Source organism: Heloderma suspectum, chromosome 2 (assembly GCF_057233095.1).
Source record: "Heloderma suspectum isolate Gila_16-S chromosome 2, 16-S_ref, whole genome shotgun sequence".
Lineage (NCBI taxonomy): Eukaryota > Metazoa > Chordata > Lepidosauria > Squamata > Helodermatidae > Heloderma > Heloderma suspectum.
In genome coordinates this window covers 94,471,676-94,487,471 of record NC_139459.1, presented here as the reverse complement: position 1 = coordinate 94,487,471, position 15,796 = coordinate 94,471,676, and the positions used below count along the sequence as shown (strand labels likewise).

Sequence of the window (15,796 nt, the reverse complement as noted above, 5' to 3'; positions counted from 1 at the left end):
AAAAGAATAGAACACTAGGTTAAAACAGTTAACATATTTTTTTAAAAGACAAATTCCAATAAGGTCGAATTTAATTACTGCAGCTGGTCATGCAAGGAAGGCCTCTTGAAATAACAATGTCTTCAGGAGGCACGGAAAGAAACACAATGTTGGCGCCTGCCTGACCTCCAAAGGTCATCATCAAACATCATAATCACGCCCCCAGCAAACTGGCAGAAAGTTGCAATATCAAATATCCAGACCTGTTGATGTTTGTGCTATTATTGCACACCTTGAAAAATTGAGGGATTTTCTGCATAATGGAAAAAGGTGGGATTAGAAAGGGGAAGCATGGGAGGATTATAGGATAATGATGATGTCATGTGGAAACCCAGTAAAATCCTGTGAACAAGGCAAGCTGATAGCACTTTAAAAGTCTCATCTGGAAGCACCCACAGTACATGTAGCAGGTAGACTACTGCCAAAGAAAAAAAGATTAGACGTTATTTAGCTTGTTATTAATTATTCTGATGCAAAAGATCAGGTGAATGTATAGTCCATCAATCATCTTATCTATTTCCCCATTCAATGCCTACCTCGGTTTCCTAATACTGTCCTGGAAAAACAGGTTGTTTGAAGGAAAGTGACATAGGAATACGAAATTTTTAAAGAAAGGTAATCGATGCAACTTTGAAATGTACATGACTAATGCAACAAGTTATTACAACTTGTCTGAATTAAGAGAAAAAACTGAGTTAATTTTAATCTAGGAATACAGAATGTATATATTTTTGTTACATTCATCTGAAGAGATTACCCTCATATTTTATGTGGCATTATGAGCTCCCTCTTGTGGTTCTCCTTAATTATCTTTCTCAAATTTTCTCTTAAAATATTATTTATTTATTTATTTATTTACAATATTTATATACCACTCTACGTCAAAATATTTCAGAGTGGTGAACAGCAAAGATAAAAGAATAAAACACCATGTTAAAACATAAAAAAAAGACAAGTTCCAATAAGGCCAAATTTTATAAACCGCAGATGGTCACTTATGGAAGGCTTCTCAAAATAACAATGTCCTCAGGAGGTGCTGGAAGGAACACAATGTTGGCACCTGCCTGACCTCCAAAGGCAGGGAGTTCCACAGGAAGGGGGCCACCATGCTGAAGGCTCTTTTCCTGGTGGACTGCAACCGGGCCATGGGTCCATGTGGAACCACCAGGAACATGCCCTCTGATGACTTCAGTGACCAGGCAGGTTGGTAAGGAAGGAGGCACTCTTTCAAGTATCCTGGTCCCAAGTTGTTTAGGGCTTCGTACACTAGTACTAATACCTTAAACTTGGCCTGGTAGTGAATAGGCAGCCAGTGCAGTTCCCTCAGCAAAGGAATTGCGTGCTGAAGGGGGCAGCTCCTGACAACAGCCAAGCTGCTTCATTCTGCACTAGCTCCAGTTTCCAGATCTGAAGGGCAGCCCCACATAGAGCACATTGCAGTAATCCAGTCTTGAGGTTATTAATGTCTGTACCACCATAGCCAAACTATCCCTGTCCAGAAAAGGCCATAGCTGGTGAACCATCTGAAGCTGGTAAAAGGCACTATGAGCCGCCGCAGCCACTTGGGCCTCCAGCAACAATGATGGATCTAGGAGTACCCCCAGACTATGGACCTGGTCTTTCAGAGGGAGTGCAACCCCATCCAGAACAGGCAATGAGCCTATCCCCCAGACTTGGGAACCACTCACCCACAGGGCTTCCATCTTGCCAGGATTCAGCTTCAGTTTATTAGCCCTCATCCAGCCCATTACTGAGTCCAGGCACTGGTTCAGGACTTGCACAGCCTCTCCTGATTCAGATGTCACAGGGAGACAGAGCTGCATGTCATCAGCATACTCATGGCATTTGACTCCAAATCCCCTAATGGCCACTCCCAGTGGCTTCATATAGATGTTGAACTACATTGGGACAAGGTGGTCCCCTGTGGAACCTCTTAGCTCAATTGCCAAGGGTCCGAATTAAACGTCACCCAACATTACTCTCTGAAACTGGCCCCACAGGTAGGACTGGAACCACTGTAACACAGTGCCTCCAATACCCATCCCATGGAGTCGATCCAGAAGGATACCATAGTAGATGGAATCAAATATGGGCAATTCCATATTTCCATTTATTACTGTAAGACTTAGAACCAAACTACACATTATGCTAATTGGGTAGCTGAGGCTTGTCTCTAGTGTAAGCATGCATGACCGATATTCAAATCAAAACCACCACACTCCAGGAAGGGAAAGTTAAAGCATACCAACAGTTTTACCTGAGAACCCCTTCCTGCGGGAGGGGGGGGGGGTAAAAAAAGAAAAAAATCTCCACTGACTTCAATGTTGTCTTTTTTTAACACGGGGGGCAGGATTTCAGGGGGAAAAATGTCAGAGGAGAAGATTTAGCCCTCTCCTTCCAGAGCACGGTGGTCTCAATCCAAACTGAGGCTGTGTGCACTTATACTAGAGTTAAAAAAAGAAAAAGACAAGCCTCAGGTACACACTACACAATTAGCATAACATGTAATTTGGCTCTTACTTCTCTAAGCTGACTCCTAGTTTTAAATGTTTTTGTTGTTTCATTTTGTTTGATGTCCCTTTGAATTGTTGTTATTCATATAAAAAATTAAAAAGCCATTAGTGTTTATGATCTTACTACGCTTACAAAAACAAAACCAAGATTTTCCCTAAGTTGCGACATTACCTTAAGAGATCCTTCGCAGAGCTGAAAGAACTGCTTTAATCCTACATCAGTAATTCTCTGAGCTTCATCGTGACAATGATCAAGAGTGAAACGCTGGGGGTGGTGGTTCCCTAAACTGATCAACCAATCATCATTCAAACAGTGGCAGTCCATGAGCTGTATCTCCTTCCCTAGGAAAAAAGAATCATTTGTTTACTCTGCAGGTTGATGTTCATACATAAACTACAGAATCTGTATAAACTTTCTATTTTATAGAAGAACAAAATGTAAAAATTCTTAATAGGTTATTATTACATTTTTTTCTCTCCCTGCCTCCCCATTTATCCTCAAAACAAATAAACAACACTATCAGGTAGGCTAGGCTGAGAGATAGTGACTAGCCAAAGATCACCCAATGAGCTTCACAGCTGCATGGAGATTTGAAAGCAGGCCTTCCCAGCTCAGCTCTGATACTCTAACCACGACACCCTGCTGTTTCTCAATAGGGGCTATTAATAGGGGCTAGCAGAAAGAAGGCCCCATGTGATGTAGGGCACCCATGGGAGAGGATGTTTTCCTGTTATTTAGGTGACATGGAGAAATGCCTGTGTAGCAGTAACCACATTTATCATACAAACCAAGGCTAGCAGTCCTGCATCATTACACCATCTGACCATTCCTATTTCACATCTGTGTGAAGAATGAAATTCCAGCTTAGTATTTTCTGTGTCCACATAGGCTCACACAACACACCAGCCCAGCTGGATAGTGGGAGTGGGGTGGGGAGGGGCAGCCCACATAACACCATGGGAGCACAACTTGAAAAGCTCCTCCACCGAAACCAGCCTCTAATGACTTTCACTAATGAACATGAAATGCCAATGGGCTGTTGTAAGTTCTTAGGCTTGCTTAAAGTAGCTCTAAGGATTGCATCCTTTGTATATCAGATGGACACTAGGAGGCATCCAAGCAAATCAGATAGGATGGGTTCCTTCCACTCATGGAACGTCAGTTTTATACTTTGCACTAGAATACAGGTGCCGAACCCAAGCCTGGAGACCACGTCTGGCCCACATGCAGTCCCAATCCAGCCCTCTGGGGTCCCCCTGATGGCTGTGCCCACTTCCCCTGGCCCACCACCTTTTATTTGGTGGTTTCCCAGCTTTTGTATAGTTTTACTTCCCCATTCTAAAAGGCTGAACTGCCTCTCCTAAGGCTTCGTTACTGGCAGTAAGAGCTTTAAGCTAAAAATATGCTGGCATTTTGGGCCCCGCCAGTTCTGCCTTCAGCCACCCACCACTGGAATGTGGCCCCTGAGAACTTCTCTGGAATGGAATTGGCTCTCGGGCTGAAAAACGTTCAACACTCCTGCACTAGAGCCTTGAAAAAAGGGAAACTAAATCCAAAGTTGTTGTTCTGCTTGTGCCAACATCATGTGCAATCTCTTGCGCAGGCATAAGCATGAGAGCTGCTGAAGAACTACTGCATGAACTCTTTAAAGTCTTTGCAGACCAGGGGTGGCTATTTCCCTTCCACTCGCAGTTCTTCAGATTTAACCCTATGTCTTCCAGATATGTCACAACAAACATTTACAGTGCAATCCTATCCATGTTTACTCAGAAACAAGTTCCACCAAGTTCAATGAGACTTATTCCATAGTAAAAGTAATAGGACTGCAGCTTTACTACAATAATGCAACATACTACCCATTTTAAGGAGCTGTTTCAAAAATGCTTTGGAAAAGCTAGGAACATTGACCACATTGAATGGTCAACATGTTTTTGAACTCCTGTTGACTAGGAATTGTCAGAGCTGGGTCATGGGCAGCAGTATGAGGTGAGCGAGGAGCTGGGAGCCATGAGCCATGGGAGGAGCCAGTAGGCAGGACTAAGACAAAGCCAAGAGCAAAGGACAAACCAGGAGGCAGGATCAAGGAACAGGCAGGGGAGGCTAAAGGAACTATCCAAAGTGCTGAACCCTATCCCCCAAATGGTCCAGCACCTTGGACAGCTCCTTTAGGATTCTGGCAGGTTCTAACTAAACATAACCCATGCTTCAGTTGTTGCTCCCAGCATTGTTAAAAGAATGGTGAATCTAGCATGCTTGTGTTTGCTGGCACTAAGTGGGGTTATTCCCCCCCTTTCTAGAACCAGCTATTGGAGCATGCTCAGTAAGCGCTCTTCTGGGTGGGCTGGCTTCTTTGAGAAGATTCCAGCAGTCCAGCCTTGCTCAAGAAGAGAAAGCTGCTCCAGAGGGAAGGCCCTCAGACACTTATGTTATTCACAGGCCTGCTTTGCTTGTTTTTAGGATACAAGCAACTAAGAATGAAGATTTAGATTCCTGCGCAAGAAAACTGCGACAACTGTAAAATGACTGTGAGCTCACGGTGTGTTTGTTTCCTTCTGTGCACCCTGTTAATAACGGAAGGAAACTTGTGACTTCTTTGCTGCTATGGAGCAATAGCAACTGGACTGTCAATAATATCAAGAGTATTACTATCACCTGACTGTGTATTACTGTTCTGTGTATCAATGAAAATTATTTCTTTTATTTCAATATACATTCAAATTTGATCTCTGATGTTGTTTCTTTTCTTTGCTATTGCAAATATGGATGGGAATCACACTGCCAGAAAAGACTGAACCTGCCCACTTCTCCTATCTAATGCAGAGATATTGTGGGTTACATAAAACCCAGAATGGAATCACTGGCCCATCGAAATTGGAGGAACCAGCCTCCTCTGGGAACAGGCCAGAAGTCATAACTGAAGAACCAGCAAGGATACAGAAACACGCCAGAGCTCAGAAAGACCTTGTTGCTCAACAAGGCTCAAATGAAACAGGAAACCCTCTTATAGTCCTTCCTGTCCAGGAGGATCCAATAACCAGCCTGGGTGGGAGGAGCCAGTCCAGGGCCTGAGGGTACTTCACCAAGAAGCTGCCATCACACGGGACAATTCTGATAAACAGCAAGCCTGTGTGGGCGGGGTCAGTTCAGGACCTGAGGATACTACCTATGCAGAGACTGTATGCATGCAGTTAGGCGGTCCATCATATAGAGCAGCTGTACACGTACCCAAAGATTCCCAGTTCAAGCCCCACCAGGTCCTGACAACAATTTGGCTTGAACATTCAGAAGGTGGTGGTTGTCACTTTTATACTGTATTTATTAAAGGTTTTTAAGCAGGGGTAGGCAACTTCTGGGGGTTGGGGGGCCTGCACTGGCTCCCTCAGAACCCTGTAAGGGCCATCCCTCCCCCTACCACTGCAGGAAGTGGCTAACCCCCAAATCCCAGTGATTCTGCTGGGAAACAGAGCATGCAAGGAGGAGGGCAGTTGGGAACCCCATTCTGCAGAGAAACAGGGTGCGCCTTGTTTCCAAACAGAATTGCTGGGATTTCAGGGGCAGTGGGGCCTGGGCCCCCCACACAAACAGCCCTAGCAGGCTGCAAGTGGTCCATGGGCTACATGTTGCCCACCCATGTTTTAAAGATTACATAGACGAGTATAGAATACTGAGGTTTAAAGCCCAGTTGAGATACAAGAAATAAATAGAAGAAATTGGAAACAAAAACAAAAGTAAGGACATATCAAACACCTAAATAATAAAATAAAAGAGTATTGGGCAGCTCCATCAAAAAGAGCAAGTGTACAAGATGAACACCGGTTACCTTTGTTTCCATTTTCCATACCCTAGGGTTCCCTGAGACTTCAGGAACTTGAGTACTGCTGCTCTAGACTAAGTCAGGCCTTGCATGAAGAACAGCTCACCGTCAGTCATGCCCTGTTTCATTCCTAGAATCAGATTATGTTGTTCAGCTCCCTTGTATCAACTTCCTCCATAGCCAGTAGAGCAGCGCTGTTGATATCAGCTAATTAGTTCTGCACTGCTTGACTCTGAACACTAGAGTTAGCTTATTAGGCATAACAGTAAAAAGCAACATACTGTCCCTATGAGAAAAATAATACTTTGAAATTATATTCACATGACCTTGTGCTAATAAAAATCCCAGCATTCCTCCTAAATATGTTTTTGACAGTATCTAGGGATTTAGTCTCCAAGCCTCCTTTTCCCCTCTTGGGGTAAAATGGCTTTTAATCCTCAACTGAAAAGGATCTTATCCCCTGTGGTTTATCTCAGCTGAGACCTCTTTTATATTTCCCAGATCTCTTCCTTATGCTTAAGGATACAGTTCCTTCCTATCTGATTCAGCCAGGATACGTTAAGATACAGGTGACTGACGTGCAGCCTACGTCTGCAATGTAGCCAAAGGAGGAAAGGAGAAGAGAAACACAGGTCTTGGCACCCTAACATGGCAGGTAAACATCCAAATAACGCATTCCAAACAGAAACTGCTTTAACTTGGGAAAAAAGAACTTTGATTCCCACTGTCGGCAGAATGATGGAAAGCAGTATTCAAGAACTAAGTAAGTCACCCAAGACATATTTGCAAGGAAAAGACCCTCTTTGAACGATTTGCCTGTTCTTGTGCATGTTTCTTCTGCAGTTAACACCACTTGTCAGTGTACATAGCAACAGAATTAGCATTCCGCTGTTGGATAAACTGTCCAATGGCCTTAGCCAGGAATTGGTGGGAGTAACAAAAGGTAGTCAAAAATAACTACTTTCCATGCACTTTTAAAAACTGGTAGATTATTAGTTCTTGACACCAGTTAATTAACTTGACAGTGTTGTACAAGCATTTTTTGTATTTGTTTATTTAAAACAAGGATAAGCAATGTTATATATAGCAAGTTGTATATTTTGTGAATCCAAGGACTAATAGCTTGATGAGGACTGGTGTGGGGGGAAAAAGGATGAAAATAAGCAGTTTGAGGTTAAACTGCTTTCTGTGTACATGATTTTCCAGACCCCTGATGGGAACCTTGAACTGGGGTCTTTTCAGGACTGGGATGGAGGGACATTGTCTTGGCTGTGGGCTCTCTCTTGCCAAGTATGTGCCTCTCTGGCCCAAGAAGCATCAACAGCTCCTATCTTACTGCACCCTCCTCAGTATGTGATTGAACACACCACCGCTTCTGCTATATAACTCCCTACTTCACATGTCCTCTTTCACTCATAGGTGTTGGGCAAGGCTGCTCTGCCCACTGCACTACACTGGCTCAGGAAGCCTGAGTGGGCATTACTTGCCACAAAGCCCTGGATCAAGGAGAGTGACTACAGCAAGAGTGCTGTTGAACCTCTTTCAGCCCAAGGGCCAAATTCCTCAGGGGCCACATACCAGTGGTGGGTAGGGCCAAAGCCCAAAGTGGTGAAAATACCAGCCTATTTTAGCTTAAACTCTTACTGCAATTAACTAAGCCTTAGGAGAAGTATTTCAATCTTTTAGAATGGGGGAAAAGACAGCACAAAAGCTGGGAAACCACCAAACCATTGGTGGCTGGTGAAAAGGTATGATAGTGAAACAGTGATGTTTTTCAACAGTAAGCAACAGAGTAATAATAGGTACAACAATACCAACCAGATAAGACTACCATTATTGCTAATGGATGGTTAAAAAAGAAACAAATGTCAAATGCACACGGCATTAATGGCATTGCATTTATGAGTATCGGAACCATTTTTATGTTCCCGTACTCATAAATGTAATGCTATAACCCTTCCATCTCTTTGCACTGTAAGGGTGTTTTATTTTGGGGTGGGGTTTTGCTTGGTACAAAGTGCTCATAACACAAGTGTTCTTTCAAAGCATAGTCATCTGATATATGCTGTGCAAACAAATTGTTGCTGGCTTAATTGTTCTGCTTTACCAAAACAAGAAAAAGGCACACATGCTTTAAGAAAAAAAGAAGAGGAGAGGAGGAGGGGCTGCTAATTCTCTGCAGTCTTGCACACAACTGACTCCAGTTCAGGTGAGAGCTTTTGTATACTACCACTCTCCTCTTAACAGCAAGCACACCGTGTGAAGGTTCTTCAGATTCTTAATATGGGTAGAGCACTTCCCCTCAGCCCTACTCTAGACCTTCCATCAGTGAACAAGTCCCTTCTTTGCTTGCCCTTATCATTATTGTGAAAAATATATATTCTATGTCATTAAAACTTAAATATTGCCTTCAGAATCTGTTATGCATTGTTTTGTCTAATTTAGTCTGAACAAAATCCACAGTTGGGCAATACTTTTATTAGGAACAACCAAAATGCCACAGAAGAGCATGCAAGCCTTCAAGTTCTCCAGAACTCTTCATCAGGCTAGATGGTACAAAAAGCAAGGAGTGGGGGGCAAAAACAAAAAAGTATGAAGACTAGTCCAGATATTGTGGCTGTGAGGGGCAGTAATCAACACTGCCGGTCTGCTTATGCTATTAACATATCACTAGCATAAATGACTTCTAGTGGTATTGCGAGTAGCGTAAGTTGGTGCGATGGGTTTCCCCCAGAAAACTCATTGAGCTAATTACACTATTGGTGTATTGCTAGTGGTCACTTGCAGTAGTGGTACATCAATAGCATAAGCAGACCGGCAGTACTGGATACTGCCTGAGGTCTTAGACTCAGCTTAGACTCAGTCTCAAGATGGAGACCACAGACTGAATGAATTAGTTACTGGTAGGTGCTGCAGGTATCAGAGTACACCTAGTGTGCTGGGACGAAGAAGCAGTGGCTGCTCCCATTTCTGAAAACATAAAGGCCGGCTGTAACTCAGATCTGTTTCTTGCTCTGGCTGAAACACACAGGTTCTTGGGTAGGCAGAAAGCAGAGGTAAAGAGAAATATGGCTGCAACACTTTGCCGTGCTACAATTGGCTTGTGAGGTGGGCCAGATGCTAAAAACCCCTTGTCCTCTAACCCTGGGTAGGAGAACTCCAGAGCTATAAGCTAGTTCTCTGCTGGAGATGAGGCAGTGACCAGCTGAGGCCTTCCATCCACAGAGAGGCAGCCTGCTTTCCTCTTACTTCCCCATAGGCGCAAATAAGTCGATTCAGGTAGGTAAGCCAAGTGGCTAGGCAGGTGGGGAAAGAGAGAAGCTTCTCTTGGAATTGCCAAAAACTCATGTTCAAATCTCAGGTTCAAATTGAAAGAACATATTTAGTAAAGAAATATTGTAAGAGACAAAATGGGAAAATAGAGTGGGTACTTGTAAATCAACAAAGTCAAAAGCTTGTTAAATTATGTTAAACTCTTTGAGGTAAAATACAACACAGAGAAGTTGCCACATGCACAGCATCTTTAGGTGGTCAAAGAAGGGGGTGACTAGTCAGACCATGTGACAGACTGGAGTGAAGAAAGGAAAGCTTCCTCTTGTGCAAACACCGAGTCATTACTGACCTCTAGAAGGACACCGTTTTTCCTCGGCATTTTCCTGGCAGACTGTATAGTGGGGTGGTTTGCCATTGCCTTCCCCAGTCCTAACTACCTTTCCCCCAGCAAGCTGGGTACTCATTTTACCAACCTCGGAAGGATGGAGAGCTGAGTCGACCTGAGCTAGCTACCTGAAAACCAGCTTCCGCTGGGATCGAACTCAGGTTGTGGGGAGAGTTTCGGTTGCATTACTGCTGCCTACCACTCTGCACCACATGAGGCTCTTAGACTGGAGTGACAAAGGACTAAAAAAACATATTCCAGTGTTATGACATTTGGCCAGGAAGGAGTGGGGCAGGGGTGACTGCTGAACACGTTTTACCAATCAGAGGAGTGGCACATAAACAGGAAGATCGTCTTCTTACCTTTTGGGTCCAGGAGATGGCCTACCAAAATCAAGTTAACTAAAAAAGAAGACATCTGGGTTCACACAACACATTAACCCACACTCAAGGTTGAGTATGGGTTGAGTGTAGGTTATCATTGAATCGCGGGTTGTTGTTGAAATGTGGGTTGTTCTGTTGTCTGAACCTACCTGTGCTAACTATGGTTTGTTAACCACAAACCATGAAGAGAACCCATGGTTCGTTGTTGGGTTGTGAACTGTGGGTTGTTCATGGTTAATAAACCATGGTTTGTTATCGCGGCTGGGTTCGGACAACAGAACACCCCACATTTCAACAACAACCCACACTTAACCCATACTCAACCTTGAGTGTGGGTTATCGTGATGTATGAACCCAGTCTGGATACATCAAAAGGCTTCCTGTTTTATGGATCTGGAAGCCCCAGGAAAGACATGTGTTATTCTAACTGGGCTATGGATGCCAGCATCCGGATCAAAGATGCTCATAACAGAGAAATGGGAACTGAACGCTCAGCATCACAATGACATTTGGGTTTCTTAGGTATAAAACATGGCTTTTTGGAAAGGGAAGGGTCTAGCTTCACTTCAGCCTTTTGGAGGATACTAGCAATGATATTGGTTGAAAACTGATTCCTTGTTTCCTGCTTCTTAGTCATTATTTCTTTTGATTTTCTTCCCATAAAGTTTTAGAACCCAGTTTGCAACACCATCTGTGCAGAAAGCATTCACCTTTTAGAAAACCAAAACAAAGAGATAAAAGAAAATAAAAGCCCAGTGGTGCAATCCTGATTGCATCCATGTCAATGAGAAGTTAGCCGCAAGGGTCAATAAACCCTGAGTTATTTGTAGGGATGGCAGAGAATTTCTCCCCGAATCTTCGGGGGGCCAAGCGCCAACGCATTCAGCCCCCCGAAATTGGCGGTGAAATTCTCCACCCCCCCGCCCCCCCCCCGGGATGGGACTTACCTTTGGCGAATGTCCCTCCCGGCAGCGGGTCCCGGCGGCGGTTCGGCAGCGGTTCATCACGGGCGGGGGCGGCGGCCGGTCTCCCGACCGGCTGCCGCCGCCGCCATTGCAAAAAAAAAAAAAAAACCTAACGTAAAAAAAAACAAACCACCCGTGCATAGGCTACGTAACGATTTACGTAGCCTATCACGGCTAGATTTCCAAAGTCAGCCGTGATAGGCTACGTAAATCGTCACGTAGCCTATCACGGGGTCTTTTTTTTTGGTTTTACTTTTTGTTTCGCGGCCGGGGAGACGGGGCGCTTCTCCCCAGCCTGAATTTCAGCCGGGCAAGGCGGGAAGCCTCCCCCTGGCCTGAATTTCGGCCAGGCGAGGCGGGAAGCCTCCCCCCCTTCGCCTGAACTTCGGGGGGAAAAGCGAAGCGCCTCCCGCCCACCGTGAAGCCAAGCTGCGAAAAGGTAAGTGACTTTCGTACATCCCTAGTTATTTGCCTGGTTTGTTTCTTCTTCCCAGCAACCGTTGGAAGGGTCCAGGTGTATGTTCATACCATCTCAGTGCCTCGTAGAGCTAAATTTCAATGTCTGCAGTCCCTCTCACTTTTCATCTTAAGCTGTAACCAAACATAGACTCCATGGCTTTAACACCAGCACCTTTTCCCACCCCATCCATCCACCCACACTGCTTTCCTTTATTTACTATAGTGTCTGATTAAAAGTTCTGAAGAACTTTAAAGCTTGCACAGTATTTTGTGGCCTTTGAGTTGGCCTAATAAAAGTATTATGTTAATCTGGATTTTAGCTTCTTCTTTTTAAAGAAACCATGCTATCCTTCTTTATTAAAACAAACAACACACACGCACACACACACAGCTCCTAGAACATTTATGCAGCAGTACTGAAATGCAGCACTTGGCTGCATCTAATTGCTCACCTTTATTTATTCAAGGCGTTCAGTATTTGCTTTGGAATTCACTGTGGGAATATGACACAAGCTTAGATGTACTTGCCCATAGCAAGTGACCTTCAGTTTGTTTTCCTCCCTAGACATAGCTCTAAGCCTGTTCCTTTTCTAAGAAATTCACCTGCAGCAGCAGGCCCACCAAGTGCATTCTTTGAGTGGCTATGGGACCATGCATCTTAAAGCAACCTTTCATATAGATCTACATACAAATGGTAAAATGAGCTGGAAGCTTTATTTATCTGCAAAAAAATTACATCCTCTAAGGATAAGAAGCTATAGATTAGTGGTGGTGATGGTGGTTGTCATTGTTAGAACTTTACAGTTTTGTTCTAACTTTAGTTATAGTTCTTCTCACTCATTCCTGTTGAAACTTAATGTTATTTTATAGATACTGACAAATCCTAATAAATTACAGATGGGGGTGGGGGGGAGTTTTAGTTTGTTCACACCAATTCCTGAAATTACACCAGACACTCATTTATAATGACATACTTCATCAGCCTTTTGTAAATATTAGTTAAGTATATTTTTAAAAAATACAAGCTACAAGCATTAGTACTCCTGTCCTCAGGGCAGGCCCTACCATGAGGCAGGGTGGGTCCATACATTTAAAAAGAAAAATTATTTATTTGCATTTTCCAAAAACAAGTACATCAATCCCTCCCTCCCAATCCCCCAAACTAACAAATAATGATAATGATATGTCAAATACAGTCTCACACATACATTGTCAATACACCTGTAAATAATACAATTAAAATATTGTATCTATTGTTAATTGGTCTGTTTCTATGCCAGATTAGAACCTGCTACACCAAAATGCCATTGATTAATCCATCTTCAATGTTCAGTTCGAGGAAAGACATTAAGAAAGGGTACCAAGTTGCTGCAAAGTTATCTTCCTTTATTTCTCCTCTAGCCACACAAAAACAGATCGTTAATTTCTCGGCCAGCACAACCAACCATATTCTATCTAGGCATCTCCAGAATGAAAGTCCTTGGGCATTTTTCCAAGTTCTAGCAATTTTGGTTCTCGCAGCTCCTACAAGTATCACCTAAACTCACGTGGAGAATTGGGGGCAGTGGCTGATTGAGCATCGCCTGCCTGCCGTCATTACTGCCACACATCTGGGTGCAGCTGCCCCAGTTCACCTGCTGCTGCCACTTCATCAGCACTACCTGACAACCGCCCACCCCCAGAGAAGAGGATAAGCTCTGGTCAGACCCTGGAGTGACCACAAAGCCACTGCCTTTTCCCCTCTTGGACTGAAGCTGCATGGTGGCCACTTCAGCCCAAGAGAAAATGCTAGCTGCCTTGCAGGCCCAGCTGGGCTCTTTCCTGCAATGTCTGCTGGCCTTATCAGTTGTTTTTAGAATTTTATAGTTTTGTTCTAATTTTAGTTATAGTTCTTCTCATTCATTTCTGCTGATATTTATTGTTATTTTATAGATATTGACAAATGTTAATAAATGGGGGGGAAGGTTTTAGTTTGTTCACACCGATTCATTCCTGAACTAGCACCAGACACTGGTTTACCTCAGGAAAAGGAGGAAGAGAAGAAGAGGGGAAGGGAGGTGGAGGAGGTGGAGCATGTGGCAGCCTCTCGTACCGCTCCCCTTTCAGACCATCCAGTTGAAGGATGGGCACCCAGGCCATTGTTTGGGCCTTCAACAGCTGTGCCTGTGCAGTTCTGGTGGTCCAGGGAGGCAGGCTGACTAGAGAGGCAATGCAGAGGGGAAGGGCAGGTAAGGCTGAGAAGTGCAGCATGGATGTGTGGGTGGGATTCCCTGGAGGTATGTCCACAAATCACATTACAAATTCAGAAATGTACAGACTTTGACCACAGATTGCGTCTGAGTTTGTGTTTGGTCCAAAAGGTGCGAGCTGGGTAAATCCTGATCAAACATGTACTGAAACTAATTTCTCATACATCCGTACTTCCAGACCACCAATGATGGGTTAGAAATGGTGGTGGAGGTTTCTGCCACAGGAATGGGGAGGTCTCTGGCAGTGGAAATCCTTCTCCACCCACAGACATTCCTCTCTCCCTGCAGAGGGGGAGTTCTAAAATATTTGATATCTCCTGGAACATCTTCCCAGGGACCATAGCACTGTGCTCTTAATGTCTCACTCAGTCTTTACCAAATGGAGGTGGAATTCTTTTAGAAGGAAGGCCCAGATATATAGATCACAAAATAGTAAATTAAGTTACTGAAATAATAAAACTTAGAACAGCTGATTAAACAGAATAAGTGAAGGAACTATGGTTAAGCTGAGTTATCACAATTTTAAACAAGGCCTCTTTACACATTTTCAACACTAGATGTCATCTTAATAGCCACTCTTTAAGGACTGAGATGAATAAAATACAATGTCCTTAGTCAATTCATGGCAGAATCATTGTAGCAAGAATGATGTGGAAATATTAAGGTGAATATTTTTTTTTAAAGAAAACATTGGAGATTTAGGAGATCATTTATGAGAGAAGCAGAGATATATTTCTCCCCCATTTATTACTGAAAATATCCATGCTCTGCTACTTCTGAGGCATAAGAAAGATACAGAGATATTTTTCATATATACAAGATTGCTCCTTTTCCCATGCTAATCAGACTATTACTATGAATATTGAACATAATTAGTTGGGAAAATCTTTGCCCTTTTAAAAATTTAATCTATATTTAAAAGATAGTAAAAATGTTTGTTTTACAATAATTTTGTTTAAAAAATATAACTTGGATTTATTATTTTGTGGGACATTAAAATTCTCCCAGTATGTTTATTGTTGGGGAACTGATTCAGAAAGCAAGTTGCTTTTCAGTATGCATTAAATTCAAGCTTGTAATCTGAAACACTTTGAGCCTTTGTGAATAGTGGCTTATACATATTCTAAGTAAATAAAAACAATTGAATACTTCCTGCATGAGCTGAGAGTTGTTATTGTTGTTTTACTCTGAGTCTCAAAGAAACACAGGAAAAAGAGTGCGCCAATATTGTTTACGCTATACACTGGCTGCCGCGCTGGCTCCTAAGAAACTGAACTAACAACTTTTAAACACAATTCTCAGCTATTTGTAGAGCAAGGAAAAGGGATTCAGGGCAAAAAATATATGTTTCCTTAGCAAATGCACATTCCCAAACCTCCATTTGTTAAGGTAACACCAATGAGGTGGTAGAGGGAGCATTTTGGGGGGAGAACAGGTGGTTAACCCCCCCATGTGTCTGCTGATTCTCCATCACAACCACTCCTTCCCCAAATGTTTTCCCCTCAGCTGGCCTTACTTCCAGTTTTGGAGCCTAGTTGGGGTAGAAATTAAAAATGGTCTGGAGGTGCAGGGCTGGCCCCACAGTTAGGCAGTGTGAGGCAGGCACCAGGCTGTGGATGCTGGGGGGCAGTGGGGCATCTGTTCCCCTGCCATTCCCAAGCCCCCCAGCCATTTCCATCCTCTGTAGCCAGCATCTCAATGGCAAAGATGTTTAC

General features: G+C 43.4%; 1 protein-coding gene across 1 annotated transcript in view; it reads right to left on the bottom strand.

Moving 5' to 3' along the window:
• The window catches only part of LOC146352511 (uncharacterized), an 85,938-nt gene that overhangs the window by 47,004 nt on the left and 23,138 nt on the right, over positions 1-15,796 (bottom strand). Inside the window, exon 6 of the mRNA XM_084834231.1 lies at positions 2,725-2,894. Within this exon, the coding sequence (XP_084690357.1) occupies positions 2,725-2,894 (170 nt within the window). The remainder of the gene's footprint in view (positions 1-2,724; positions 2,895-15,796) is intronic.